This window comes from Gossypium arboreum, chromosome 8 (genome assembly GCF_025698485.1).
Source record: "Gossypium arboreum isolate Shixiya-1 chromosome 8, ASM2569848v2, whole genome shotgun sequence".
Classification (NCBI taxonomy): domain Eukaryota; kingdom Viridiplantae; phylum Streptophyta; class Magnoliopsida; order Malvales; family Malvaceae; genus Gossypium; species Gossypium arboreum.
Window position 1 is genome coordinate 8,070,115 of NC_069077.1, and position 26,189 is coordinate 8,096,303.

At 31.2% G+C, this 26,189-nt stretch overlaps 4 protein-coding genes across 6 annotated transcripts; 1 reads left to right on the forward strand and 3 right to left on the reverse strand.

Moving 5' to 3' along the window:
• Positions 1–736: 736 nt before the first annotated feature.
• On the reverse strand, positions 737–13,219 carry LOC108470316 (rho-N domain-containing protein 1, chloroplastic-like). 2 transcript variants are annotated; one of them, XM_053031476.1, is made up of 3 exons: positions 13,173–13,219; positions 3,156–3,253; positions 737–2,113 (listed from the first exon to the last, which is right to left on the reverse strand). In XM_053031476.1, the coding sequence occupies exons 2-3, from the start codon at positions 3,193–3,195 to the stop codon at positions 1,008–1,010; spliced, it is 1,146 nt and encodes a 381-aa protein (XP_052887436.1). In that variant the 5' UTR covers positions 3,196–3,253; positions 13,173–13,219; the 3' UTR covers positions 737–1,007. The 2 variants fall into 2 exon arrangements, with proteins under 2 accessions (XP_052887436.1, XP_017627108.2); XM_017771619.2 differs by lacking the exon at positions 13,173–13,219 and having other exon boundaries at positions 3,156–3,307.
• LOC108467636 (mitochondrial import inner membrane translocase subunit TIM44-2) lies at positions 4,151–8,898 on the forward strand. The gene is made up of 14 exons (XM_017768345.2): positions 4,151–4,539; positions 4,612–4,718; positions 4,814–4,876; positions 5,011–5,086; positions 6,005–6,049; positions 6,137–6,550; positions 6,641–6,709; positions 6,865–6,929; positions 7,039–7,107; positions 7,190–7,262; positions 7,372–7,476; positions 7,571–7,642; positions 7,749–7,811; positions 8,462–8,898. Exons 1-14 carry the CDS (start codon positions 4,465–4,467, stop codon positions 8,591–8,593), a joined length of 1,428 nt encoding a protein of 475 aa, XP_017623834.1. The 5' UTR covers positions 4,151–4,464; the 3' UTR covers positions 8,594–8,898.
• Positions 9,425–11,777, reverse strand: LOC108468879 (uncharacterized). 2 transcript variants are annotated; one of them, XM_017769746.2, is made up of 7 exons: positions 11,471–11,777; positions 11,271–11,365; positions 11,069–11,169; positions 10,587–10,656; positions 10,115–10,142; positions 9,974–10,034; positions 9,425–9,875 (listed from the first exon to the last, which is right to left on the reverse strand). In XM_017769746.2, the coding sequence occupies exons 1-7, from the start codon at positions 11,481–11,483 to the stop codon at positions 9,776–9,778; spliced, it is 468 nt and encodes a 155-aa protein (XP_017625235.1). In that variant the 5' UTR covers positions 11,484–11,777; the 3' UTR covers positions 9,425–9,775. The 2 variants fall into 2 exon arrangements, with proteins under 2 accessions (XP_017625235.1, XP_017625234.1); XM_017769745.2 differs by having other exon boundaries at positions 9,974–10,037.
• LOC108469288 (ethylene-response factor C3-like) lies at positions 12,249–13,164 on the reverse strand. Its single transcript, XM_017770183.2, has one exon. The coding sequence runs from the start codon at positions 13,128–13,130 to the stop codon at positions 12,486–12,488; it is 645 nt and encodes a 214-aa protein (XP_017625672.1). The 5' UTR covers positions 13,131–13,164; the 3' UTR covers positions 12,249–12,485.
• Positions 13,220–26,189: the final 12,970 nt, after the last annotated feature.

Genomic DNA, 26,189 nt, shown 5'->3' on the forward strand with positions numbered 1-26,189 from the left:
AATATTCTCCAATCTGTCAACCCAAAATTTGTATCAACAAGTGGCAAATTATAAATATCATAATGCTAATGTATATAGCTGGAGAACTAAAAGACTGCATGAAACATAACTACAAAAGGACCCATTTATCAGTTTTCATGTCGTGCCCGATGTAGTGTCTGCAACAGTGAATATATATACACGCATATACATATATATATGTACCATGTAATTTCTTATGTGCAACAAGAAAATTTTCTTTATATTAAACAGTAATCAAACCTGCAAGTAAAAAGCAAACACAACTTTTAAGGTTTACTGAGTTTTGCAAGAAAACCTTGTGCCTTTTTGATGTCCCTATAAATAGTTGGACAAGTCATAGAACCCCCTCCATAGAGTTCATCACACATATATGCAATATAATCACAATTCAACTTAACTGGTTAAGTATGACACGAAATTCACTTATCGCATTGATATCCCAGATACAGGAGCAGACAATGCAAGGAAAGGACTCAAAGGAGCACTTTAACAGAATAATAGGAAAAAAAACACTAAGCTGCCTACCTTTTCCTTTGCTTTCAGTGGGTCAGGCTGAGACAATGTGACATGGAGTAGCTTGGCCCATTCTTGCAAATAGCCAGCACCTTCCTTATACATTTTACTAAATGCTTCATTCGATTGCAGGTAAAACGTTAAGGAAAGAAACCGAGGGAAAAATAGAATTCAACTACATCATAATGCGACTAGAACAAAATTTAATGACACCTGACTGGTGAAACATGTTAAGTACAGAATAAAAGAAGATTGATTCCTCAAATGATTTGCGGAAAACTGTAAAAAGGGTAACCTGACAAAACTATATCGAAACATCCATAGCTTCCCGCCTCTTGGAAGGATTTTCGGCAGGTTAGTTATACATTTAATAATAAACACAAAATAAGTGCCATGAAAAAACAAAATGAGAATCTCACATATCACAACCATCAAAATGTAAGTGATCTTTAGTTTTTCAGCTTCATTACTAACTAGCTCGAGCTACTAAGTATTGCCACCAAATCATTCTTTTTCATTTTGGAAAATCCCTTTAACCCACGAGATTTTGCAAGTGCTCTGAGTCCTGGTAGTTTCAAAGCACTCAAATCCTCATGCTCAATATGCTGTTCGCTGTCCTCCTCATCAACATCAGAAGATTCATCCTCTGACAACTCATCCAACATGTCAGATTCTTGATAGATTGACTCGGATTCAAGCTCAGGATCGGATTCAGACTCCAGTTCTTCCTCTAATTCAGGCACATCATTGACAGCAGGATGTGACTTGGCCAAACTCAAATTTCTCTTCCTATCAGAATTGACATGTGTCACGGAATTTACCATCTCCTCATCGGAATAAAGTGTCTGATATTTCATTTGTGGAACAGGTGATTTCTTTCGGAAATTTGTTGCTGGTCTGCTTAAACTAGGGGCATAGGATTCTTTCGTCTCACTCCTCACTCTATCATTTGAACCAAAGAAACTAAAGCTTTTATCTTCATTCGAAGAGCCATTCACTTCAGGAGTATCTAAATTCAAGTCTCTGCTGCTGCCATTGCTGTTCTTTTTCTTACCTTGTTCGACCGAGTGTTTCCTCAATAACTTAAGGAGAGAATCAACTGTTTCACTCTCTTTGCCCTTTCCTTGTGAGGCTTCGGCTTTCTTATCTTCTTTAGCAGCAGTTCTTTCTCGAAGTTTAGCTTGGACTTTCCTAAAAAGCTCCACAATCTCCTTCTCTCTTGGACCTGGGGCAGCAGTGGCTTGAAATTTTGTGGAACCAGAAAGGGAAAGCAACGGCCCATTTTTTGAAGATATCATTTCGGATTCATCTAGATTTTCAAAGTTCTCCCGGTCTTCATTTTGTCTATTCTTCCCTCGATACCCAGGTCTTTGCCTCGAGAAGTCAGGGTTTCTCCTATGGCCACCAGGACCTGCTCTGCATACAAAAGATATTATTCCCCTCGAACTACATTTCAAAGATCTAACATTCACCTGTGTACAAATTTTGTGGTCACTATGTGAAGAGCAAGGAGATAGAGTCACTGCTCTTCCGGAAATGCCCGAGTAGGAGAGATATCGGCAGTCTGTCGGTCCATAACCTACAACAGTTCAGTACTGAGTTAGCCAAAGTAAAGAAAATAACCATTTAAGAAGCAATATTATCTTCGGGTAAAATTCTTTACCCATAAATCACATTCCAAAAATCCAAATAACTAAAAACAACAAAATATGAATCACAAACCAACAATCTGAACCATGAACTACCTTGGGTAAAACCCACAGAGTTGCAAACAATTTAAACAGGAAAAGATGAAAATGAACTTTCAAATCAACCAAAGCATGCTCACGTGTAGAACATATACTCATATTTGACATCCACCCAAGCCAAGTTTAATCAACTTAGTTTTCCCTTCTTCAACATGTTAAAGTACCATAGAGGCCCTTATATTAGGAACCGGATTGCATTTGCCCCCTCTACTAAAAAAGCAAATTAGTCCCTGTATGTGAGATCAAAGAGCAAACTGATCCTTGTATTAAAAATTCTATTGAAAACTGGTCCTTATGTGTCACGCCACATGTAATTGACTGGTTATTTCATCAGCCATACTGGTTTTTAATAATAGAAATGGATTAAATGTTTAACACAAAGGACCATTTGCTCTTTGATCCAAGTAAAGGGCTAATTTGCCCTTTTTTTTTTAGTGAAGGGGCAAAATGCAATCTTACTCAAAATCAAAAGCATAAATTCAATATTTTTTCTCTTTCCAAAGTGCAATTAGAAAATAACAAAAAAAAAAAATTAAGCAACTTCCCAAACCACAAAAATACAGATCTAAACAAATTTAACATACCATCCTGGACTAACATCAAACCCTTTCATAGAATCCAGAACGAACAGTCAAAATAATCTGAGGATAAGACTATTGAATCAAAAAAAAAAAGTACCAATTAAAATAAATTCAAAATGAAAAACACCCGTTAACAAAAAATGGGGTGTTCATAAAAACAATCATCATAGCCCTCAACCTCGAGTAGAACAAACATTTCCTTCAATTTCATTTCATTTTCTTAGTAACCAAACAAAAAGCAAAACCACACACCTCAAAAGAAATAAATACAGAAGGAGGAGAGAATTTTTACCAGGAATGTTATTGGGGACGAGATGAAGTGCATGCGACATGAGTGAAGCTTCAAAACAAAGCGTTGTGGCGGTTTTGCATTCTTTTTCGCAGGGTTTTCTGTTTTTTTTTTTTTTGTTTGATAAAATGATATATAAGCGGAGAGACATTGATAAGGGACTCATTCGGTAATTTGTCATTTTGTTTATGGGCAATTTTGGATCAAGGGTTTAAGAGGCTGCCGGGCCCCATAAGAAAATATTAAAACGGCCCAATTCATTATCCATTTTTGCATTTCACTACAACCAAGGAAGGTAAAAAAACTATTAGTAAGTTTATGATTTGGTTACTCAATCTTAAAAAGTTTTAAAATAGTAAATTATTCAAAAGTTTTTATTTAAATCATTAGATTGTTAATTTTTTATTTTTTTAAAGTTTAGTTAGCTAGATCCAACTATGATTCGAAGTTCAATACGGTAAATCAATACCCATCAATGAGTATAATTGCATACTTTAGATCCAAATTGATCTGATGGTCAATGTTAGATCAGAGAAGAAAACTATTTGGATTTTAGTTTTCATATTCATGTCTTTCAAAACTGTTTCATGAAAAAAATCTGGGATTGTAGATGAGAAGTGGAAGGAAAGTTTTCGATTGGTATAGATGGTGGGAATGAGAAGGGTGTACTACAACAATAATTTTAATGGTATAGTGACTTAAATGAAAATATTTAAATAGTTTAATAACTATTTTATAACTTTTTAAAGTTAAGTGATCAAAACGTAAATTTACTAATAGTTTAGTGACATTGGATGTAGTTTATCCTATATTTTATTAAGGGTTTAATTGAATGCTGTTTCGGATTAGGTGCTAAGTTATTAAATAAATAAAAAAACTAAAAACAATGTTGTTTTAAAATAGAGGGATTAAATTTTAAATGTGCAAAAACTACAGTGACCTTTGAGCAGATTTTAACTTTTTCTTAAACCTTCAAGAGGGTCCTTTCAAGTAATTTCACACACCTAACATGGGCAACGAAAACCCTAATCTTTTAACCCATCTTTCATATCAAAGAACAAAACTTTATTCTTTAACCAACAGGCGCCACTTGATTCCATCGTTCTTTTTTTCCAGGGAAAGTTCCAAAGAAAAATTTAGTTAATTTCATTAACCGAACAATCCCCAAAGTTTCATTAACATAAAAATTAATCGAAGTCTCCTTGGTTACCCATATTTTTGGAAAAAAAATCCGAATTTTATACCACATTCAAATGTATTTGTAAAAGAACAAACACCCTAGAACGTTTTTCTCAAAAAAATTTGGTTAATTATGGCTAGTAGGAAACTGGTTCGTGATTTTCTCATTGCAAGACAGCCCCTTTTTCAACGCCTTACGTCTCAACAGGTACAGAGTTTAAATTTCTGCCTAAATTTTTTCCCATATTTTATTTTGTTTGGTGGGGTTTTCGTATTTTAGGGTTCGAATGTAAGATTAAGATTGCTATCTGGAAAAGGGTATTCGAGAAATCGACAGTTCAGTGTCTTCAATGAATTCTCCAAGAAAATTAAAGGCGAAGCTAACAGGTATTTGAAGCTAATTATATATTGCTTCATTTTGAGAAAGGATTAAGAATAAGTCTTTTTTATCTTTATTTTGACGGGGTTGCATCATATTGTAGAAATCAGGATTTTAAGCAATCAGTTGAGGAGCTAAAAGGGAAAGCGGAAGAGCTGAAAGTTAGGTAATTTTTCTCTTGTATTGAAGTAACCACGTTATGTTTTAGTTGTAAATATTAGCATTGTTAGGGTTAATAGGCTGAGACATACCCTTGTATGTCAAGGGGATTGGCCTGACATGGTGAAATGGCGAATGCAGAACGAAGCAGACAACCGAGCAGCTTTACAAACAGGTTGATGGTGTGTGGACAGGGGCCGAAGCTACAGCTAAAAAGGTTGGGGTTTTAGATTTATCTTCTCTTCATTGTTTACTTAAACTAATTTATAATGACAATATGTTATGCATCTGTTATGTTTCTTTTCCGAGTCGCATTTCTTTGTAATGCATGTTTATCTGAATTTCTTAGTACCCATAAATTATATGTAGCTTTTAATTGTGTGTTCTGTATACAATTCATTTTGTGGAGTTAATATGCTAGAATTTGACCATAGCTAAGGATGATTATTGAAAAGCGACCTCAATTAGATTTTATATCGCACTATTTTGTAAATATATAAGTGTGTGTTACATTATGATGATTAAGCCAGGGTTTTGGTAATTTGGATTCTATATTGGTCGTTATGTGGAACAATATGACTAGAATCATATCTCGCATTCTTGTGTAAAAATACCATGGAGGCCTCTATACTAGGAGTTGGATTTCATTTTGCCCCCTCTACTCAAAAATTAGGCAAATTTGTCTTTGTAAGTTAGACTAAAGAGCAAATTGGTTTTTTTATTATCAATTTCTATTGTTAAAAACTGGCCCCTATACCTCAACAGACATGAGGTACGCATGATGTGTCACTATATGGTTATTCCATCAGCCACTCCAATTTTTAACGGTACAAATGGATGAAATTTTTAATAGAAAGGATCAATTTGCTCTTTAATCTAACCTACAGAGACTAATTTGCCCATTTTTTTGGGTAGAAGGGACAAATTGCTATCTGACTCCTACTAGAGGAGCCTTCATGGTACTTTTACCAGCATTCTTGTTGCTACATAAAATTAGTGTTTTATTGTAATTTTTATCCTGGTTGTGTGATGTGAAAAATGTTCTGTTTGTTTAAAATGTGAAGCTTTTGATGGAGCTTTTTTGTTACGTTAGTGATACATAATTCATATTTGATTGGTATTGTGTTGGTAGTAGGTTTCTGCCAATGTGAAAGAGAAGATTTCAGCTGCCAAAGAGGAGGTATATTTTTTTTTTAAAGCAAGCTATTTGACCTACATATTATGTCCGTGACCGCTTTTATTAAGTTATTCGATATCACTGACTTAGGTTAAGGGAACTTTTGGGATTGGAAAGGAAGAGTTTTCACAGTCCGATACTTCAGCTCAGCAGGGTGCTGATGCAAAAGATGAAGGCACAACATCATCCAAAGAACAAAATGACCAGCAACCTGGAACGAGTGATGCCACGGAAACTGTATTTGGAAAATTTAAGTCTCGCATGTCTTCTCCAAAGGTTTCTTCAGCTTTCCAAAAGTTAAAGGAAGCAAAGGTTGTCGATTTAGCAAAGAAGGGTTATGACATTGTTAAGGATGAGTTAAGTGGTAATCCGAGTAAGAGAAAACACCTGGAGTATACCCCACCTCCTTCATCGACAGGTGAAAGAAGTACAAGAACTGATATTGTTGTTTTGCCATCTAAGCAATCCCCTTGGAGTAAAAAGTGGGAGGCGTTCAAAGAGAAAGTAAGTTTATTGTAGGTGTTGAGTTTTACTTGAATATCACTTAAGTTTTTCTTCTTCTTATTTGAACAAACTTTGTTTTCTTCTGTATAGATGCAAGGTCATCCATTATTCAAGCGTGTTAGCGGGATGAGTGAACCCGTTGTGACGAAGGGCCAAGAGGTAAGTTTCCATCCTATTGCTATTTATTTCGGTTTTGATGCATGCTCTATATATTTTCCTATACTGTACTGTCTTGATTCGTGAAATCCAGGAAAAGTTATATACCCTAACCTTCCATTGAACTGTTTGAAATTATTATATGGCTGCATTGGCAGATTGCAGAAGATATGCGTGAAAGATGGGAGACCAGTGATAACCCCATTGTTCACAAAATTCAGGAGTATGCTATACTTTTCCGCTTCTACTTTTCTAGTAATCTTTCAACTTACAAATTAGGAAGTTATTGATGCAGTCTTTTTGTATGCTGATCCCATAACATGTTTTGACAGTATAAACGAGAGTATCTTTCAAGAAACAGATGCTGCAGCATCATACAAAGAAATACGCCGACGAGATCCGTATGGTCACCTCTCCTTTTGTTTATGCTTCAGTACTTTATGTTCCATTTCTTTACAACCTTCTTTGGGGCATGGAATATAGGTCATTTTCTTTGCCAGAGTTTGTAGCTGAAGTTCAAGAAGCAATCAGACCAGTCCTGAATGCTTATATAAAAGTAAGGGGTTTTCCTGGCTTTATGTTATACAGTTTTATATTTTCCAAAAAAAATAATGTCTCGGATAGTGGCTTTCTCTAATATATATATAAATACTTTATACATGCAGGGAGATGTTGAAACTTTGAAAAAGTATTGTAGTCCTGAAGTTATTGACAGGTGCAAAGCGGAGCATATTGCTTATCAGAGCCATGGTATATTTTTCGATAACAAGGTAAGTTGGGATGATCGGGTTCTAAATCTTGTGTTCACTTAGATACTTGATATGAAGCGCTGTTACTAATTCAGGCCTTCACTTTTTGTTGCAGATTCTACATATATCAGATGTAGAAGTTAGAGAGACCAAAATGATGGGGACTTCCCCTATTATCATAGTGGCGGTTCGAGTTTTTCTTCTTTTGCTTCTTTGATTTCTTAATCAATTTGAGTTTCTTAAAAGTTTTTAAAGCTGATGCTGATGGCCTTTTCTCGTTTTGATGTTCGCAGTTTCAAACGCAACAAATATATTGTGTACGAAATAGAGAGGGCAAAATAACAGAAGGTGGAAAGGTAAATGAAAAGTTGTTTTTCCGCTTGTCATACTTTTAATTGAACTAGATGGTTCCCAAACTATGGCTTAGATTCTAAATTGGTCCCTGAAACTTCCAAGCAAGTCTTTCTGTCAGCTTGGTCGTTAAATGTTAAGTTGGTATTGACATGGAGCATATTTAAAATACATGGATCAATGTTTAAATGTGTACCGTTATGGATCTGACTATCAAAAAAGAAATAGTCTCTAATATTTTGAGGACGCAATTAGTATGTACGTTTTGAAGTTTGAGGATCAGTTTAGAATCTGGACCAAAGTTTAAGGACATTTAGCATTCTCCAGCCCAAAAGTGGTGCTAGAGAATGTGAAATCTTATTTTTGCCCCTTTAAAATTTATGAAATATTTAAACTAGTTTATAGCAAAATTGCATTTTGCTCCCCAAAAAATAATAAAATCTTGATTTAGTTCTTTAAAGAATTATAAATATATAAGCTATTAAAATGATTAGTTCTCTCATAAAATTAAATATATATGTTACTTAATTTTGACCCCCAGAAAATTTTTTTGGCTTCGCCCTGTCCACCCTTAATATTGTATTGATCGAAAAAAGAAAGAAAAATACATTTTGATCTTTTATTTATCATAAAACTGTCTTTTTTTTTTTACTAGGATACAATTCACACGGTGTATTATGCATGGGCCATGCAACAAGTGGATGTAGAAGAACTTGGAGAGGGTGCTCTTTATCCAATATGGAAGCTTAGAGAAATGCAACAAATTGGTATACAAGCCCTCATCTAAAAGCTCGATTTTATGCCGATGTCCTCTTATAGATGGATATTGTAATATTTGACCCCTTGATAATATTTTTTCCGATGATATGATCCTCTCTGGGTTTTGTTAGTTTCTTCACCAGGGAGATTTTAGCTGATGAAATGAATTTTTTATTTATTATTTTCAGCAAATAAAAGGAATTGTTACCAAAGCATGTTCATGTTCATGTTCATGTTCATTTATGTTTAAGATCAGGTTTACCTGAAATTGTGAATTGCAGTTCAATGTATGATGTTCCTCTTCATTGATGAATTTAGCACTTCATCAACAAATCTTATCATTTAAATTCAATGGCTCCTTAGTTACTGCAATTTGTTTACTTTTATCCGAATTTGGATATTCAATGGATGGCTAAATGATTTGATTTGATTTGAATTGAATGGAGTGAATTTTATTTTCTGAATTTTTCAATCGATTTCCAACAGATTGGATTTTAATTTTTGAAAAATAGACGCTGAATGTGGTAAGTGTGGTTTTTTTCCAATAGTGGAGTCTATTATATATTCAATTATTAAAATGATAAAAATGTAATTGATATATTATAAAAGAAATTAATATATTTTATGAAAAATTAAGAATGGAATTTACTCAATTTTAAAAACATTGAAGATATTAATAGCAAAAAGTAGAATGGTAAAAAATGGATGTATCCACTTCTACGGATATGATAGTACTTTTCAAAATTACACATCACAACGGAGCGAATGATGAAACTAAGCATGCCTACCGTGGACGATGGAATTTTTTATTCATTTCATTTTATCATAAAAAGTTAATCACTTAAACTTGATAGACCAATTTGAATCTAAACTTGATAAATAAATAAAAATCAAACTTAAAATTTTCAAATTCAAAACCACTTTAACTTGAAAATACTACCTTGTTGAAATGGTAATAATACTGCTAAAATGAAACAAGAGAAGAAACTTGTTGCCTGAAACTTGGTCCGAAGCTTTCAACTGTACAAAGTTGATTTACATTGCCATTCAACATTGAAACCATATGTACCCCATGATTCAGTTTGAGCACCATGAAAACGTAAACTTCAAAATCCTGAAAATAACATCCGCCATTAATGATCGTTTCAAAACGAACAAGTTAAAAGCTCGAGGGAAAGGCCAAGAAGCATTTCATCAGATAAAAGAGGTTTCAAAATGTGACATCAGGATCATCATCATAGTCAAAATCTGGTTCACTAGAGTGTCTTATTCTCTTGGCTTCTCTAACTCTTCCCTTCTTTGGCTTTCCTCTGTAAAAAAAAGAAAAAACACGAGACATGAGTTTTAGATCATTTCGGGTTTAGAATTTCGGATTAAAGTAAATTCTTTAAAGAATTAATGCACTTACTGCCCATTGGCAAAGTAACCTCCACCCTTAGACCGACCCACACCGTAGTACGACTTCCCATCTGCTAAACACAAAGGAATAACAACCAATGAAACATCAAGAAAGGAAATCTGTTGATGCATTTGCATATTATAGACTCACCATCTCTACCGGCGGCAACCTCTTCAGCCTGAAAGAAACAATGGCAGAACAAAAATCAGTCGGAAAAACTTGCTCATGATGGGGACACCATATTATTTATCCATTCAAGCCATTCAATTACTTTTAAGGAAAAATAGCTGCAGTAAACACTAAAAAACTACCATACTGAGAAATTCATCTTTCATGCCGTTGTGGAAACATTTAGCAGGATCTTCTATAGAGTGGACAGCAATATATTAATTTTGATGTATATAGTTGAGGAGTGTGAGAAAGGATTGGTTTATGAAGGCATATAAACTATGGTGCTTTTATATGCAGCAATAGTAACACATAATCAAAGCAAAACAAACCCCATCTGCAACTCTATATAACAGAACAATAGTTCAGTGTTGGCATTTGACGAAACCAATTTCCTATCTTACTTCATTTGACATGACAAATAGTAGAAATGCAAGTAAACAAGAACACACACCGCGGGTGAAGTGACAGAAGACAACGAGAATAGCCTATCTTCCGGCTGAAACTTCCTGGACCGCTTCAGGCTGCAAGACAAGTTCAATACATAGTTCATATTCAATATACAAATCCATAAGATAAATTTGCATTGGAACTTTTAGAACTTTAAAAAATGAGCTAAGCCGCAGTGTCCTTGAGCATGCATCTAATGAAATCTACACTTACAAATCATGTTTTTTTCCCCTAAATAAACCCTGAATATATATAAAATTGAACAAAACAGGCAATTTTGGACACAATATGAGAAATACAAGACATCTGAATACAATTAGCACAACACATTTAACACGAGAATCGTATTCGTGTTGATTTTCGACACATTCAATAATTTGTGTTTAAGATAGAATACTAAACGTTATAAGGATATATGAACAAGCAGCTCTACATTCCATGAAGAAATAAACTAAGGAAAAGAGTGTTAGAACAGGCAATCCATACAGCGCAGTATTCTTCGATGAAGAGAGGAATCCCTCGAAACCTTTCAAAACGTGACCACATTGGCTTGGATCCTGCAAATAACTTGTTTCCATATCATATACCTGCATTTAAAAACAGGAAACTTAAAAAAAAAAAAAAAACAAAATCGAATCAAATCGGGAGGAAAAAAGAAGAACGAGGAGAAAAATGATGAAATCACTACTTGTCTTTCGATGCTTCGTAGCTCTTCTTGAAGCTTAGCTCTTTTATTAAGCAGAGAAGCCAACATTGTTGACGGTGTTGCTGATCCTCTTTGACCTAAAAAAAACAAAACAAAGGTTTCAATCCATTAATAATAACAAAAAGGGCAATGAAAATAAAAAAAAAATAGATTGAAAAGACAATGGGGATCGTAACGGCTACCATCGTAATCCATATTTTCGCGCGAAATCGTTGAGATAATTTTAGAACCCTAAAAAAAACCTAAAGTGGAGCTTTCCCCAAATCTTTTTTATGATGGAAGGACCTTTTGGAGAACCGGATCGGATCCCTTTCGAAATTTAAAAGGTCGAAAGGAAAAAAATATAGAATCCGATTTCAAAGTTTTAAAAAGTTGCGAAATTTGCGAAATTGTCAGTACGATCGTAATCTTCCAGCCAACAGTATTGCGCCATTTATACGCGGGGTATGATGATGCGTCTATAAATAATCCAAATATATTTGGGTGAAGCTCTTTAGTATCATAAGTTGGATTAAATAAATTATCAAAATTTATGAATATTAAAAAATTAGTTTAATCATTGATTTAATTGATTTGATACGATTTTCTAAATAAATTCTTTGTTTCATTGATTCGATTTAAATAATCACGATTTGGGTATAAAAATCGATAAATTTCTCTTATTAAGTCGGGTTTATTCTAAAAAATATATTATTTGTTTTTAAGTTTACCTTTAATGTTTAAATTAATATTTGAATTTAATTTTAATATTCAGTTTATTATTTAAAAAATTTTAATTTGATATTTAAGATTACTTTATTCCATTACTTATCCTAACTTCAACTTTTAATTTAGTAAACGAGCTCTTTTTGTCCTTTAATTTTAATACTAAATTAAATATTTAAATGGATGAGAAAAATATATACGCGACCACCAGAAGAGGATAATTTCATGTCGGAAATATTAAAATATACAAAAATGTAACAAAATGCAATTTTATTTTTCTTCTTTTTTAAGATCAACTTTACAAAAAACAAACCAGAATCAGATATACTATGGAACAAGATTTAACAGCCCCGATCGAAATCAGCCCCCCTAAAGGAAAAAATGGGACTGCACTAAGATTGAATGAAATCAACAAAAAGAAAATCTGAAATGGAATCAAAATATTGAGATTAAAAAAAAAATACCACGACCCCATCGTCGTCGACACCGTTTTCAACACGAACTAAGAAGCTGTTCCAAGTAATCAGCTCCTAAATCCTCAAACACCACCAGGTTCCGTTGTTGTTGTTGTTGTTGTCCGACCACCTCGTTCCGTTTATTTCTCTTGTTCTTCACCGTCGACGACGACGACGATGATCTTTTCCTTAAGTAATGCCTCTTCTTCAAAGCCACGACAGGTGAACAACCTTCTTCGCACCGATACTTCATTTCTTCAAGCGATTCCTTAACGACTTCCATCGGAAAATTGAGTGTAGCCAACGCTCCTTTCATAGCGAACGCCGCTTGGTCGTAAGCTAAAGCAGCTTCTTCGGCACTGTCGAATGTTCCTATCCATACCCTAACGCCGTTCCTCGTTGAGTCCCTTATCTCCGCTGCGTATTTCCCCCACGGCCTCTTCCTTACCCCTCTGTAATTCCGTTCCCCTTTGGGCTCCGGTTCGGGTTGTTTAACCTCGGAAGTAACCTCTTCGGGTTCCGGTTTGGGTCGCCCGCCTTCAGCCAATAAATCCATCCAAAGCAGTTCTTCTGCGTCGTTGAAGTTGAAGAAAACGGAACTGTACGGCTCCGGCGAGCAAAATGACGACTCAGGCGAGACTTCCGATGTCGTTGAGTATTGAAAGAAAGAAGACTCGTCCATGGTATTTGCTTTAGTTGTCTCTAAGCGGGAAGTGGTAGCGAACTGTTTTTTTTTTTTTGTTTGGTCTCACGACATTTTTCAACGACCGGACTCTGTTTATATACCAGTTAGAGAAAAATATTGAACAAGAAGAAAAAAAAGAAGAAAAGAATTACGCACGTGAGTCAAATGACGCACGGCGGCGGGCATCTATAGTGACATGGCAGAATAATTGGTTTTTTTTGCCTACGTGGCAGACATTAGTCACAATATTGTGGAAGGAGCTTTGGAAAAAAAAAGTTGGAGTTGGAGACTACCAGAGAAATTATTAAAAAATAAAATTTCTTTAAAAAAAAAATCAAGGATGAATTATTTAATAAGACTAAAATTTTGATAAATTCAGATAAACTTATTTCGGTCTAATTCTAGTTTTAGTCCTTCTATTATGTTAAATTTCAAAATTTAATTTTTACTTTTATTTGGTATGATTTGGTCTTTTATTTTTGTTTATAATGTTATTAGTTGTTATAAATTGATAGCATTGATGGTTAATCCCATTAAAGTTAGATAATATAATTTTTTTAAATCATGCTAATGTGACATTAATTCAATTTTAAAATTTCATGTCCGAGTAAAAACATATTATCTAAAATAAAGTTAACTCAAAATTTAGATTCCGAAATCTACTCTTACATGAAGTTTTATCATTAATCAAGCCTTTAATGACTTTGAATCGTCTACATTTTTCCATTTTCACTTTTTTTTTTCTTTCTTTAAAAAACTCCTTATTTTTTTCTACACTTCTTCCTTTTCTCAAAAAAGCAACCACTGCCATAAACCATCATGCGCGACATCATCTTCGACCAACAATGTTTTCAATCAACATCAAGTTCTCACTTCTTTTTTTCGATTTCATACCAAAATCTACTAAAACTTATAAAAAAGTTAAAAATGGTGTGATTCCATACAAAGGAAAATTCCTAAAAAGAAATCTAATACATTTATTATATTGCTCGTGTATATTTTCTACTCCATCTACATTTCACTTGTAGATAGTGTAAAATAAAGTAATAAAACAGTAGGAATTAGTGTGCTACACATAATTACAGGTATCGGGAAAGTGGGTTTCGAAATTGAAAGATATCATAACGCTGAGAAATTTAATACCTCAAATCCATTTTATTATTTCAACAACAACTAACAACTAACAACTTTATATAAGATGATATTTAACAAAAAAAATAGAAAGTCAAATAAAAATTATAGTTAATTATGGGTGTTGTATTAACTATATATTCAAATAAAAATACTACAATAATATTTATTATATTTAAATTATTAGATTTGCACATTTTTAATAATTTGAAAATTTTTATTCCTATAATCAAATTTTATATTAAACATAGCCTAATATATATATATATATATATTATTTCTTAATGTATTTATCTGAGCTCGAGAATTAATTTTCCATATTCTCTAGGCTTATTAAGGGGTAGATGCAAGTCACGAGTTTTAAAGTTACTATATACTTAATATTTTTATTATACAAAACGGATGCAATACTTTAATTTCTAATCTAATCTGTATAAAATATAATTGATAAAAATACTTTTTAAAAAAAAATTAAAGAGTAGGGATTCTTGGAATTTTGAAACCAAAATCTTTTATTAAAAATATAATTTATTATTTTATAATTATGAATACGATTACTAAAGAATTTTTTATTCCAAATTTGGTAATATGTATTAATAAAGAGCTTACCTTTAATTAATTTTTTAAAATATGATAAATAATTACACATGGTAGAATAATGCAATGATAAACAGCTGATTATAAGCACGCCACATAATTTTTTTTTTTGTAACTTCAAATTGCTATAATATATATAATGTGATTCAAGCCCCTGTACTATTTATACAATTGAAATTTAGTCCTTTTATCAATTTTAATTCAATGACTGTAGTCTCTCTATTGCAACTCTAAATTTTAGCATAATTAAAAATATTAAGAAAAATACAAAAAGTTAAGCTTGATTGTCTGGTCGAATAACAGTAAAAAAAAATTCGATACAACGAATTAACCTATTGTTTCCATAAGCCTAAAATTAATTAATTAATTGATAAAGGGGACCCCCCATCTAAGTGTTTAAATAAAATGGGTAAGCTTAAACAATGCTCCACCTCTAATTTGTGTCAACAATTACAACATCGAAAATGACAAAAACGGCCTTGAAAACGACAAGTGCGATCATTGCCTTGGTTCTTTCTTCATTTTTTCTTACTTAATAAATTAAAAAGAAAAATGGAATGAGTTTTAACTCAGTTGGTATTAATATTATCGTCAGTGTAAGAAGACATGGGTTTGAACGCACTGAAATGCATTTATCTTCCTATTTAATTAAGAGTTGAAAAGGGATTATGAATAGTTCTATAAAAAAATAAAATAAAAATTAAAACTTGTTGTTAGTCATTGTACGTACTTGTATAAAATTAGAGATTATTTTCTGTTAATTATATGAGGACAGTATAATCAAAATTTTAAGTTAACAAATTTGGATAAAAAACACTAGCGATTCTAATAATTGGACTGATATAATTAAATAAAAAAACCTTGTGTGTTGAGGGTAGTCTTCGAAGTGTTGTCCATCGAGTAGCCAATCGAACCTCCAACAACCAAAGGTATTTTCCTCGTATCAGGGTTTAGTCTCTATCCTTCGCAAAAAGCTGTGTATGATTCACAAAGAAAGGTGCCTCACCCCCTTGGTTGGTGGAGATATGACTTGCAAGACTTGAGAGAAGTGTTAGTATAGGACGTGCGAATAATAATTTATCTACTTGAGCGCGAGATGATTAGAACCACCAACCTAAGGGTTAAATGGTCACTACCATACACAACTTTCCGCGGAGGCTAAGGACAATACCTTTAGTTGTTGGAAGTTCGGTCGGTTGACCAGCAAACGACACTTCAAAGACTTCTCCCAAAGGAGCCTACTCACTTTTAACAAGAAGGATTTACACTTCAAAGACTTCTCCCAAAGGAGCCTACTCACTCTTAACAAGAAGGATTTAATTTTTAACTTTTTAAGTATAATGATTAAATCTCAAATTTTATCCAAATATAGGGACTTACAACATAATTTAACAAAGGAAAATCACTTATCCTAAAGATGAAAAAAGAAAGTCAATATTCATGCATGAAAAGACTAAGATCAGGGCGTGCTTTCCGTCGTAGTTTCATTGAAGAATATATATTATGGACCACATTCAGCCTCCCTAAACAATCATATATTTAGAAATATTCGGGTTTCTTAAAACGTTTAAGCTCTTCATATTATCAACTTTTTGGATTAAATTAGGTTTAATCTTTGAAAATAATCATATTATTGTCAGGGTGAAATCATAAAATTTTTTCAAGGGGTAAAATTAAATTATAATTTTTGCGATAGTAAAATATAATTTTACTATTTTAATAGTATATATTTTATAATTTTAAAGGATTAAATCAAAATTTTATATTTTTAGAGATTAAAGTACAATTTTACTTTTATTAATTTAAATTTTAAAGAGCCTAAATAAAAAATTCCATTTTAAGGGACTCGAGGCCCTTGCCAGCCCCCTAGCTACACCCCTGATTTATTGCTTTATCCAAGGTTTTTTAACAAGTTTATAAGTATACATACAATTACAAATAATACATGTTCGAGTAATTATAACTAAAATCAAATGACTATAACATAAGTAAAATTATCATGGAGGCCTCTGTACTAAGAATCATATTGCATTTTGTCTAAAAAATAGACAAATTAGTCTTTGTATGTTAGACCAAAAAGCAAATTAGTCCAGTATATTAAAAGTTTCATCTATTTTTACTATTAAAAATTGGTTTGGTTGACAGAACAATTAGATAGGTACACGTGTAGAGCCAATTTTTAATAGTAGAAATTAATGAAATTTTTAACAGAATGACCAGTTTGCTCTTTGGTCTAACATACAATGACTAATTTGTTCATTTTTTGAGTAAAGTGAGAAAAATACAATTTGACTCCTAGCACAATAGCTTTCATGATACTTTAACTGTGCAAAATATAACTGAAATATAAATAAATCTAGACAAAACCCAAACATAGTAAAATTTAAATCCAAAATAAATATAGGTAAAAGTGGGACTTCAACCCGAAATATCAAAGTTCGTAGGCTTCTACTTTGCCATCCAATTCTTTTTAAAAGTAATATATATATTTTTTTAAATGACAAGTCACATGCTCAAGTCGGTTTTTTTTTTTTCGATTTAAGTTGGTATTTTTTTCTTAAAAGTAAATTTATTAATTCATTCAATGAATGAAACCATATAATTCAGGGGGGAAAAATAACAAATACTCGTTATAGATAGTGAAAGACAAGCTCCATCAACATAACAAAAGCTTTAGCCTTAGCATCAATAGAACATCATAACACGTAGACAATTGGCTTTATCAAAACTCAAGTACGACATATTTGAGTGATTGCAAGCATTTAATACGATAAGAAAATCAACCCCGGATGGTCCAAAGCGGCAAGCAAAAATTGACAAAAGAATCGAGCATTCGCCAAACTAGAGAAGACGACAACAAAATCATCCTTAAAATCACTTGTAAAACTAAGGTTAAATGCATAAGTAAGAACAAAAAATGTGCTACAAGAGCAAATAAAAACTTCTAAAACTGAAAACTTATTAAAAAATGAAAAAACAAACAAAAAACATATAAAACTTAAAACAGCACTAGTCCAAATCGACTTGCGAAATCATTTATTGTTCTAAATACTCTCAAAATAGAAGCATATTAAGAGCTGACGAAGAGCCACCCACTTTCCAAGAAAAATTACTGGTGGCCGGTGGAGTTTTAGTGAATGACAGGTGCCGTCATCTATCTATCACAACTTATGAACCAATAAAGATACTCACAAAATAAATTTACAAACTGAAAATGGAGAAGACATGTGGAATGAATAAGAAGAAAAACAAAACAAAGGGTGGGTGGGTGGGAGAAAAATATGGGCGATTGCCAACCTGAAGGCTGACATCGCTGCTGGGCAAAACAAAAGATAAGAATCAAATGACTTACAAAAAAAAAAAGGTTTTAGAGTTTTTAAGTTTTATTATTATTTAAGTTGGTACTTAAATTTATATCTCGTCATAAATTTTATTCATTTTTAACCATGTTAAGATGTGATCATCACTTTTTTAAAAAATATTTTATAAGAAATTAATATACATAAATTTTAAAATTAAATGATAATGTGGCATAATGCCAAAATATCATATTATTAAATCTTAATGGTGTTAAATAAAAGGCATTTGTTAGAAAACAACTAAATTTAGAATCTAGAATGAGACTTATCCCTTGGAGAAAATTACCTAGAAACCACGTAACAATCAAGTAGTCAATTAAAATTTGATATCATTCTCAACATTCAAATTAAAATCAGAGACCCAATTTAAATATATATAAATGTCAATATATAATTGAAATTTCAAATTTTAATTAATGTGAGATAGCATTTGCTTTTAACAATTACATGAGAAATTCTTTTTGGACTCTTTTATTACATTATTTATGGTTATTTTCTAATTATGTAATGATATTTTAGTAAAATTTCTCATGTCATTGGTACTTAATTTTTATCTTAAACTTGAACTTTGAACCCCAAACCTTAAATTCTAATCCAAAACCTTAAACTCTTAAGATTTAAGATTCAAGATTCTGGACTAGGATTCGGAGTTCAAGGTTAAAGTATTATCAAAATTATGTGTTAATGACAGAAAAAATTGTTAAAATATTATTAAATAATTGAAAAAGATCATGAATGATATGGTGAAAAGGGTTCATAAATCAATTTTTCTTTACATATAATTTATTTAAATAAATAATGACAAATTTTAAAAAAAATTATATTGAGATTTAATTTAATCCATTCATATAATCATTAAAAATTGATATGGATAAAGCAATTTGTCGTAGCTTTTATCCCAAACCGATTACAAATGTTTATAAAATAAATGGTTGGAAAAGGATTAGACCTTGAAAAGATTTGGCATTACTAATTTACCCCACCTTCAATAGATTCATCGTACGTGGTCTGTTCCTAGATTAGACATTCTAAAATTTTTTCTTCTAAAATCAACCATTATTTTTATATATCATTTATTTAGTAAGCCCTCGATCACGACTGGTTTATATATCCCCATCAACTTTTGACATCTTTCATTTACTTTACCGCCAGTCTCCGGTGACCAACGGATTAATGTTTATGCCCGGAAATAAATAATTCGATAATTCACAGGATACATATCACTATATTTGAAATATTGATAGTATATATATAGTTGTATAGACTGTTAGAGAATAGGATTTTTTATTATTATTATAATTTTTATAGGATTTTGATATGTGACGGAAAAGTTTTTAAAATATTGTTTGTTGAGAGTTGATGATTTTTTTCAATAGGTTTGGTTATGAGTGTTTATGCTCGATTTTATTTCTAGAATTTGACAATCATGCAAATTCATAATTTGTGTTTGGTGGGATTTGAACTTATGTCCTATAGCTAACATATAGGGAGTTGAATGGACAATTTAGGTTACTACTTGATCTAGCCATAGAACATTGTGTTCAAATTCCACCAAACATAAATTGTGAATTTTCATAGTGAGTAAATGTATTTCCTCTCCGTAAACTCAACAAGGCTTTCGATGGAAGCGGGAGACAAAATTGAGAGATAAAACTTGACATAAACACTTTAGAGCTCAATATTGAACTTTATTAAAGAGGATTTGCTAATCCTCGTCGAATGATACTTTAAAAACTACTCAGCGAGATATGAGGAGTCAGATTGCATTTTACCTTCTTTGCTAAAAAATTGACAAATTAGTCTCAACACATTAAATCAAATAGCAAACTGATCATTTTGTTAAAAATTCAATCTATTTTTATTATTAAAAACTAATATGACTTATAAAATAATCATAAAATTAAAAATGTTTTATAGCTTATGGTAATATATAAAAGACTAATTTTTAAAAGTAGGACTTCTATTTAAATATTTAACCTAGCTTATCTTAGCTTGATGGACCTACCAAAGCAATCTATTATTATAATAATATTATTATTCAAATTCAATGATGAAAGCAGAAAGCAAGTTGATGTGGTCCTGGCTGATATATGTTTATCATAATCAAGGTGCATGAACCACTCGCTACGTAACTCAGTTGAGCAAATGGGTCTGACGTAATATATATATACCAAATAAAATAAAATAAAATAAAATACAAAACATTTATGGAATTTATAAATATAGTATATTTACCACACCCATTTTGGGGTGAAAATAATTTTTTAAAAATAATTATATTTGAAAAATAAAATGAATTATAAGAAGATATTTAATTGAGAAATTATTTTAATAAATTATTATTAAAATTAAAATGTTGATATACCCCTAATTATGTTTTTCTTTTTGCAATTTTAATTTGTTTTTATATCAATTGTAAGTTGTAAAAAAGTAAAGTCAGTCCAGTTGGAAGTAACACCAAGACTTAATCACTTCCATTATAAATAAATATAGATATAATATATTAAATACAATTGTAATATTAAAACTAATGCAAATAACTAGTTGGATTTTATTTTGATATATATTATTTGAAATTTAAATGGCTAAGCAACTATATCATTAAAAACAAAACATAATTATAAACGTGCTATATTTACATACTAGATATTATTTAATATTTTTATGTAATATAATATAAATTACATATTCTTTTTAGCTTTATGACATATTAAATGTTTTATCAAATAGTTGATTTTTATGCCGATTGAGTCTTAACTTGATTTCATAGACATTATTGTTATAGTACAAATGGATGTAGATTTGAATGCGTTGAAGCGTATTATCCTCTTATTTAAGGGTTGAGATTGCTGAAAAAATTAATTTATATATGTAAAACAAATACAAATATTAGTAAGAGAAATAAAAAAAGTGAAATTTTCCAACCCAGTACTAAACATAAAGTTCATTAAAATGCTTAGAGCATGATTTTTGGTTTCCCAAAAATAGCTCATTTCATTGTTAAAAATATTAAAATTACATAATATTATATTAAAATTAAATTAAATTTAAATTTGAATCTGGTTGACTTAAGTCAAAAATAAATAATTGTCTAAATTCGATTTAATCACTTGATCGTGAATAGGTTTAATGCCAAAGAATTAATCATAATAGATCGTCAAAATATACAAATTTGAATCATAGGAGTTAAATGAGATGGCAAGGGTTTTTTTTACTTTAATCAATAGTTAAGGGTTCAATTCTTGCTCTGGATATACAATAATTTTAAAATTCGTGGCCAGCATCTACCCTTTAATGAACTTACAGAATGTGAAAAATTAATTACCGAACTCACTCCAGTAGATACATTGATAAGTAAAAATATATACAAAAATAAACATGTGAGTGAAAGTTTTATAAAAATATTTGTTTTTAAAAGAACTTTTTCAAATATAAAAAGAATTCAATAAATCCAATTTGGTGGTGGGGTCGATAAATTTGATTCTATGGCTAGCTAGAGGTTGCTTTTCTTTCTTTTTCCAAGTAATTTATATAATTTTATTTATATAAACTGAATTTAAATGAATATCAAATACTAATATTCAATTAAAATTTCATTTTGCAATGAATTTACATACTTTTTCATTTAGGGATAATGTAACTTTATTACTTGAACTTAGTAAGTCTTTTTAATTTGGTCCATAAATTTCTTTTAGGTCCACATTAATCTTGGAATTTGTCAACTTTTTCAATTTTGGTCCATGTGATAACGAGAAACTCTAAGATTGTGTCATGTCATCACCTAATTTTTTAATTAAAAATTATAAGTTTTAGGTGGGCTAAAATATGCCATTAGTCCTTGTACTTTGAAAAAAATTGAGATTTGTTCATGGTACTTAAAATTAAGTCCTCTTACTTTTCTAATTTAAAAATTATAGTATAATAAATCGTTGTCATTAATAGTTTTCATCAAAATTTGTTAACTTAACATGTTTATTTTCTGTCAATCATGTCACATCATATGAAGATAACTTAATCAACATGCGAAGCTAATAAATTTTGATGGAAAATACTAACAATGTTAATGATTGGATTGAGATTTTTAAATTAGAAAAGTAAAAGAACTTAATTTTTAACTTATATAAAGACTAAATCTCAATTTTTTTCAAAGTACAAGGATTAACATCTTATTTTAATATTTTTAGGTGATGACGTGACATAATATTAAAGTGTCACATTCTAGAACTAACGTGGACTAAAAAAGTTTAGGAACTAAGCTGGAAAAAGTTGCCAAGTTTAAAGATTAAATACATATATTCAATTATTCTTTTTTGGTAAAAGCATTATGGAAGCCCTTGTTCTAGGAGTCAAGTTATATTTTGCCTCTTCTACTAAAAAAATAGATAAATTAGTCATTGTACGTTAGATCAAAGAGCAAATTAGTCCTCCTAGTAAAAAACTCATCTATTTCTATTATTAAAAACCAATCCTTATACATCAAAACAAGGAATATGTAGCACTTTATGTGTAATTGTTTGATTATTTTGTCAGTCACACCAGTTCTTAACAAAAATAATCAATGTGCTCTTTAATCTAACATTTAAGAATTAAATGAATAAACTCCTAATACAAGGGTATCTATAGTATTTTTACATTTTTTTTCAATTATTTTACGTATATTAAATGAATATAAAAAATAAATATTCAAATAGGTAGGAGAGTGGACTAATTTAAGTAAGTTTATAAGATGGTGGCATTGGCATATAACATGTTTTTGGCCAAACAATTGTACTCCACACTCCTTCCCACGTGACTTAACAGCGACGAGGTAAGTGCATGAATCTTTATCCACCATATCGTCACTAAAAATATCTCTTTCTAGAAAGTCTTATAATTTAACTAATAATAATGTTTCCATTTTTATTTCACGAATTGGGAATTTGGGGTATATTTTAGTTAGACCAAAAATAGAAACTTTTAGATTTCTTTTTCACAACTAGGGTAGCCGTCGTCTTTGCTATATATATGAAAAATATGTTTGTGGTCAGAAGGTTTTTAATGGATTATTAGTTTTAGTGACCTAATATTACATCATGATGATGAGATACTTGTCATTTCATTTAACTCTCAGTTTAAGTTATGACGATTTTAATGATGCGTGCATGGAGTAAAATTACATGAATTTATATTTTTAATGGACATAAAATTTGGATAGAAATAACAGTTGGATTATGATAAAATTTTCAATCGATGAAAGTTTTCTTCGTACGAAGGGTTGTTTTTTAGTTTTATAACGCATAATAGGGGTGAAGTCAGAAAATTTGTTGGGGGTCGAACTTAAATTATATATTTTATGATAATAAAATTATAATTTTATCATTTTAATAATCTATATTTTTATAATTTTTAAAAATTAAATTAAAATTTTATCATTTTAAAGACTAAAATATAATTTTTACTATTATTAATTTAAAATTTTAAATGAGTTTAAATGAGTTTACCATTATTAATTAGGATAACATTAGTTGTCTTCATTAAGTTTAATCAAGTAAACATGATAAGCTCCATGACTAATAAGTCTCCTACTTATATTAAATTTTATCAACAATTTATCCTTTAAGATAATAAGAAATTCTAGTTAAAGTTGAACTCATTACTCTTAAAAACTATTGTTATATGAAAGAGAATTAAAACTTCTTTTAAATCTAGTTTCCTTGTTTTTAAAACTAGGGAAAAATGTTTAACACGTCCTTCATTTGTTGCTTAATATAAATAATGTAACACTCTTAACCCGCATCCGTCATTGGAACAGGGTTACGGAGCATTACCAAAATAAATAGATCAAAAACAAACATTTCAAATTATTTAACATCTATGTCAGATATTATTCATAAAGTCCTTTACATGAGCCCTCGAGGCCCAAAACATATATTAGAAACAAGTTCGGAAACCGAGTACTCAGAAAATTTTTCGCGAAATTTCAAATTTTTTCCTAGGTACAGGGTACACATGCCTATGTCCCAAGTCGTGTGGGCATTCGAAATGGGGCACATGGCCGTGTCTTAGCCCGTGTCTGTACCCGTGTATCTCTCTGACTTGGGTCATCATGTAACAATTTTCATAAATATATATGCTTTCCACTCAAATATTCATATAACATGTACATTTCCATAATAATTCATCTCAAGTTCAGATTATCCATGTTAGAACTTTGCCCGTTGAATTTATTTGAAATATCAATGAGAACACAGGTAGTACACTCGAAGCGTACAAAATTAAAATCCATCAATTCATATTTAGGAATGCTCATATAAGCACATAAACGGGAAGCCCTCTCTCGAGCAGAGGCGAAGCCAGAACAAATTTTTAGGGGGGGCCGAATGAAATTTTAATTTTTTATAGTCTATATATTTATAATTTTTAAAGGATTAAATATAATTTTTATAATTTTAGGGGGGGCCAAAGTACAATTTTACCTTTACTAATTTAAAATTTTAAGAAAAATTCAAGGGCCTAAACATAAATTTTCCAATTTAGGGTGGGCCAGGGCCACTGCCAGCCCCCCTGTATTCGCCACTGCTCTCGAGCCATATAAGAGGAAGTTCATGTGAGCCATATAACGGGAAGCTTATCCAAGCTGTATATCGGGAAGCTCATACGAGCTAATAACGGGTAGCTCCGAAGAGCCATTAATGGGAAGCTCTGGATAGCCATATATCGGGAAGTTCAAGCGAGCCATATCAGAAAGCTCCAGAGAACCATTAATTAGGAAGCTCACAAAGAGCTTTTAATCAAGAAGCTCATGAAGAGCTGCCGTGTGTCCACAACACATGTAGGATCACAACCGATCGGGATGCTCCGAAGAGCTATTAATAGGAAGCTCGCAAGAACCATATAACAGCAAGCTTGAGAGGGCTAATAACGGGATGTTCTTTCGAGATATGGTGTGTCCGCAACATATGCAGGACCACAACCAATTCGGGAACTCTGTATCCATCAAATTTCATTTATCAAAATGGGACTTAATATTTATTGGACATTTTAGGATATGTGATTGAATTTCATACATGTCAACTACACAACACACATACATAATATTCAATTCAAACATATAATTATATAATTTAGATACACGAACTTACCCCGACAATGTTCGTGAACTTGTATGCTACTAATCTATTACTTTTTCTTTACCTCGATCTAGCTTCGTATTTGGTCTATCCGGATCTATACGAGTAAATTTAGCTCAATTTAATACAATTCGTATTCAATTCACATCTTAGGCAAAATTATCATTTTGCCCCTATACTTTTATTTAATTACGATTTCGTCCCTAGGCTCGGAAAATAAAATTCATGCAATTTAATCCTTGTTCCAAGCCTAGTCGGTTTTTAAATATCACAATAGCAGCCCATGCATTTCATAAAATTCAGAATTTTTTTCATGAATTTTACAACTTTTCAATTTATTCCCTAAATCATAATTTCATCAAAATTCCCTTTTCAAAAGTTGTTTATCTATAAACAACCTTTCATTTTTTACCATAAAACTTCATAATTCAACTATATTCATCCATGGAAAAACCCTAGTACTTTGTTAACTTTGCAAATTAATCCCCAAGATAGCCAATTAAGTTATCACGATCTCGAAAACATAAAAATTACTAAAAACGGTACTTAAATACTCTCCTAATTGAGCTAAATAAGCTTGCTACCTTCAAGCTCTTCTAACTAGGGTTTCCATGTAAAAATATTTGGGAAAGATGATGAAAAAGATGATATTTTCTTTATTTAATCATTTATCATCTATTATTATTTTTACTTTCCAATTTAGTCCTTTTCTTTATTTAATTTTCCATGGATGACTAAGCATACTTATCTACTAACTCCTATTAATGGTCTATTTCCATATAAGGACCTCCAATTTTGAATTCCATAGCTATTTGATACTTATAGCTACTAGAACTCAACTTTTGCATTTCATGCAATTT

Excerpts from the sequence above, each read along its gene's own strand:
- LOC108470316 (XM_017771619.2), bottom strand. The coding sequence starts at position 3,303 with ATGTCTCTCCGCTTATATATCATTTTATCAAACAAAAAAAAAAAAAAC. Across the intron at positions 2,114-3,155 it reads CGTCCCCAATAACATTCCTG|GTTATGGACCGACAGACTGC; the intron begins GTAAAAATTCTC and ends GAACTGTTGTAG.
- LOC108467636 (XM_017768345.2), top strand. The coding sequence starts at position 4,465 with ATGGCTAGTAGGAAACTGGTTCGTGATTTTCTCATTGCAAGACAGCCC. Across the intron at positions 6,050-6,136 it reads TTTCAGCTGCCAAAGAGGAG|GTTAAGGGAACTTTTGGGAT; the intron begins GTATATTTTTTT and ends TCACTGACTTAG. Across the intron at positions 7,108-7,189 it reads GAAATACGCCGACGAGATCC|GTCATTTTCTTTGCCAGAGT; the intron begins GTATGGTCACCT and ends CATGGAATATAG.
- LOC108468879 (XM_017769745.2), bottom strand. Across the intron at positions 10,657-11,068 it reads TCATCGAAGAATACTGCGCT|CCTGAAGCGGTCCAGGAAGT; the intron begins GTATGGATTGCC and ends CTTGTCTTGCAG. Across the intron at positions 9,876-9,973 it reads GGTTACTTTGCCAATGGGCA|AGGAAAGCCAAAGAAGGGAA; the intron begins GTAAGTGCATTA and ends TTTTTTTTACAG.
- LOC108469288 (XM_017770183.2), bottom strand. The coding sequence starts at position 13,130 with ATGGACGAGTCTTCTTTCTTTCAATACTCAACGACATCGGAAGTCTCG.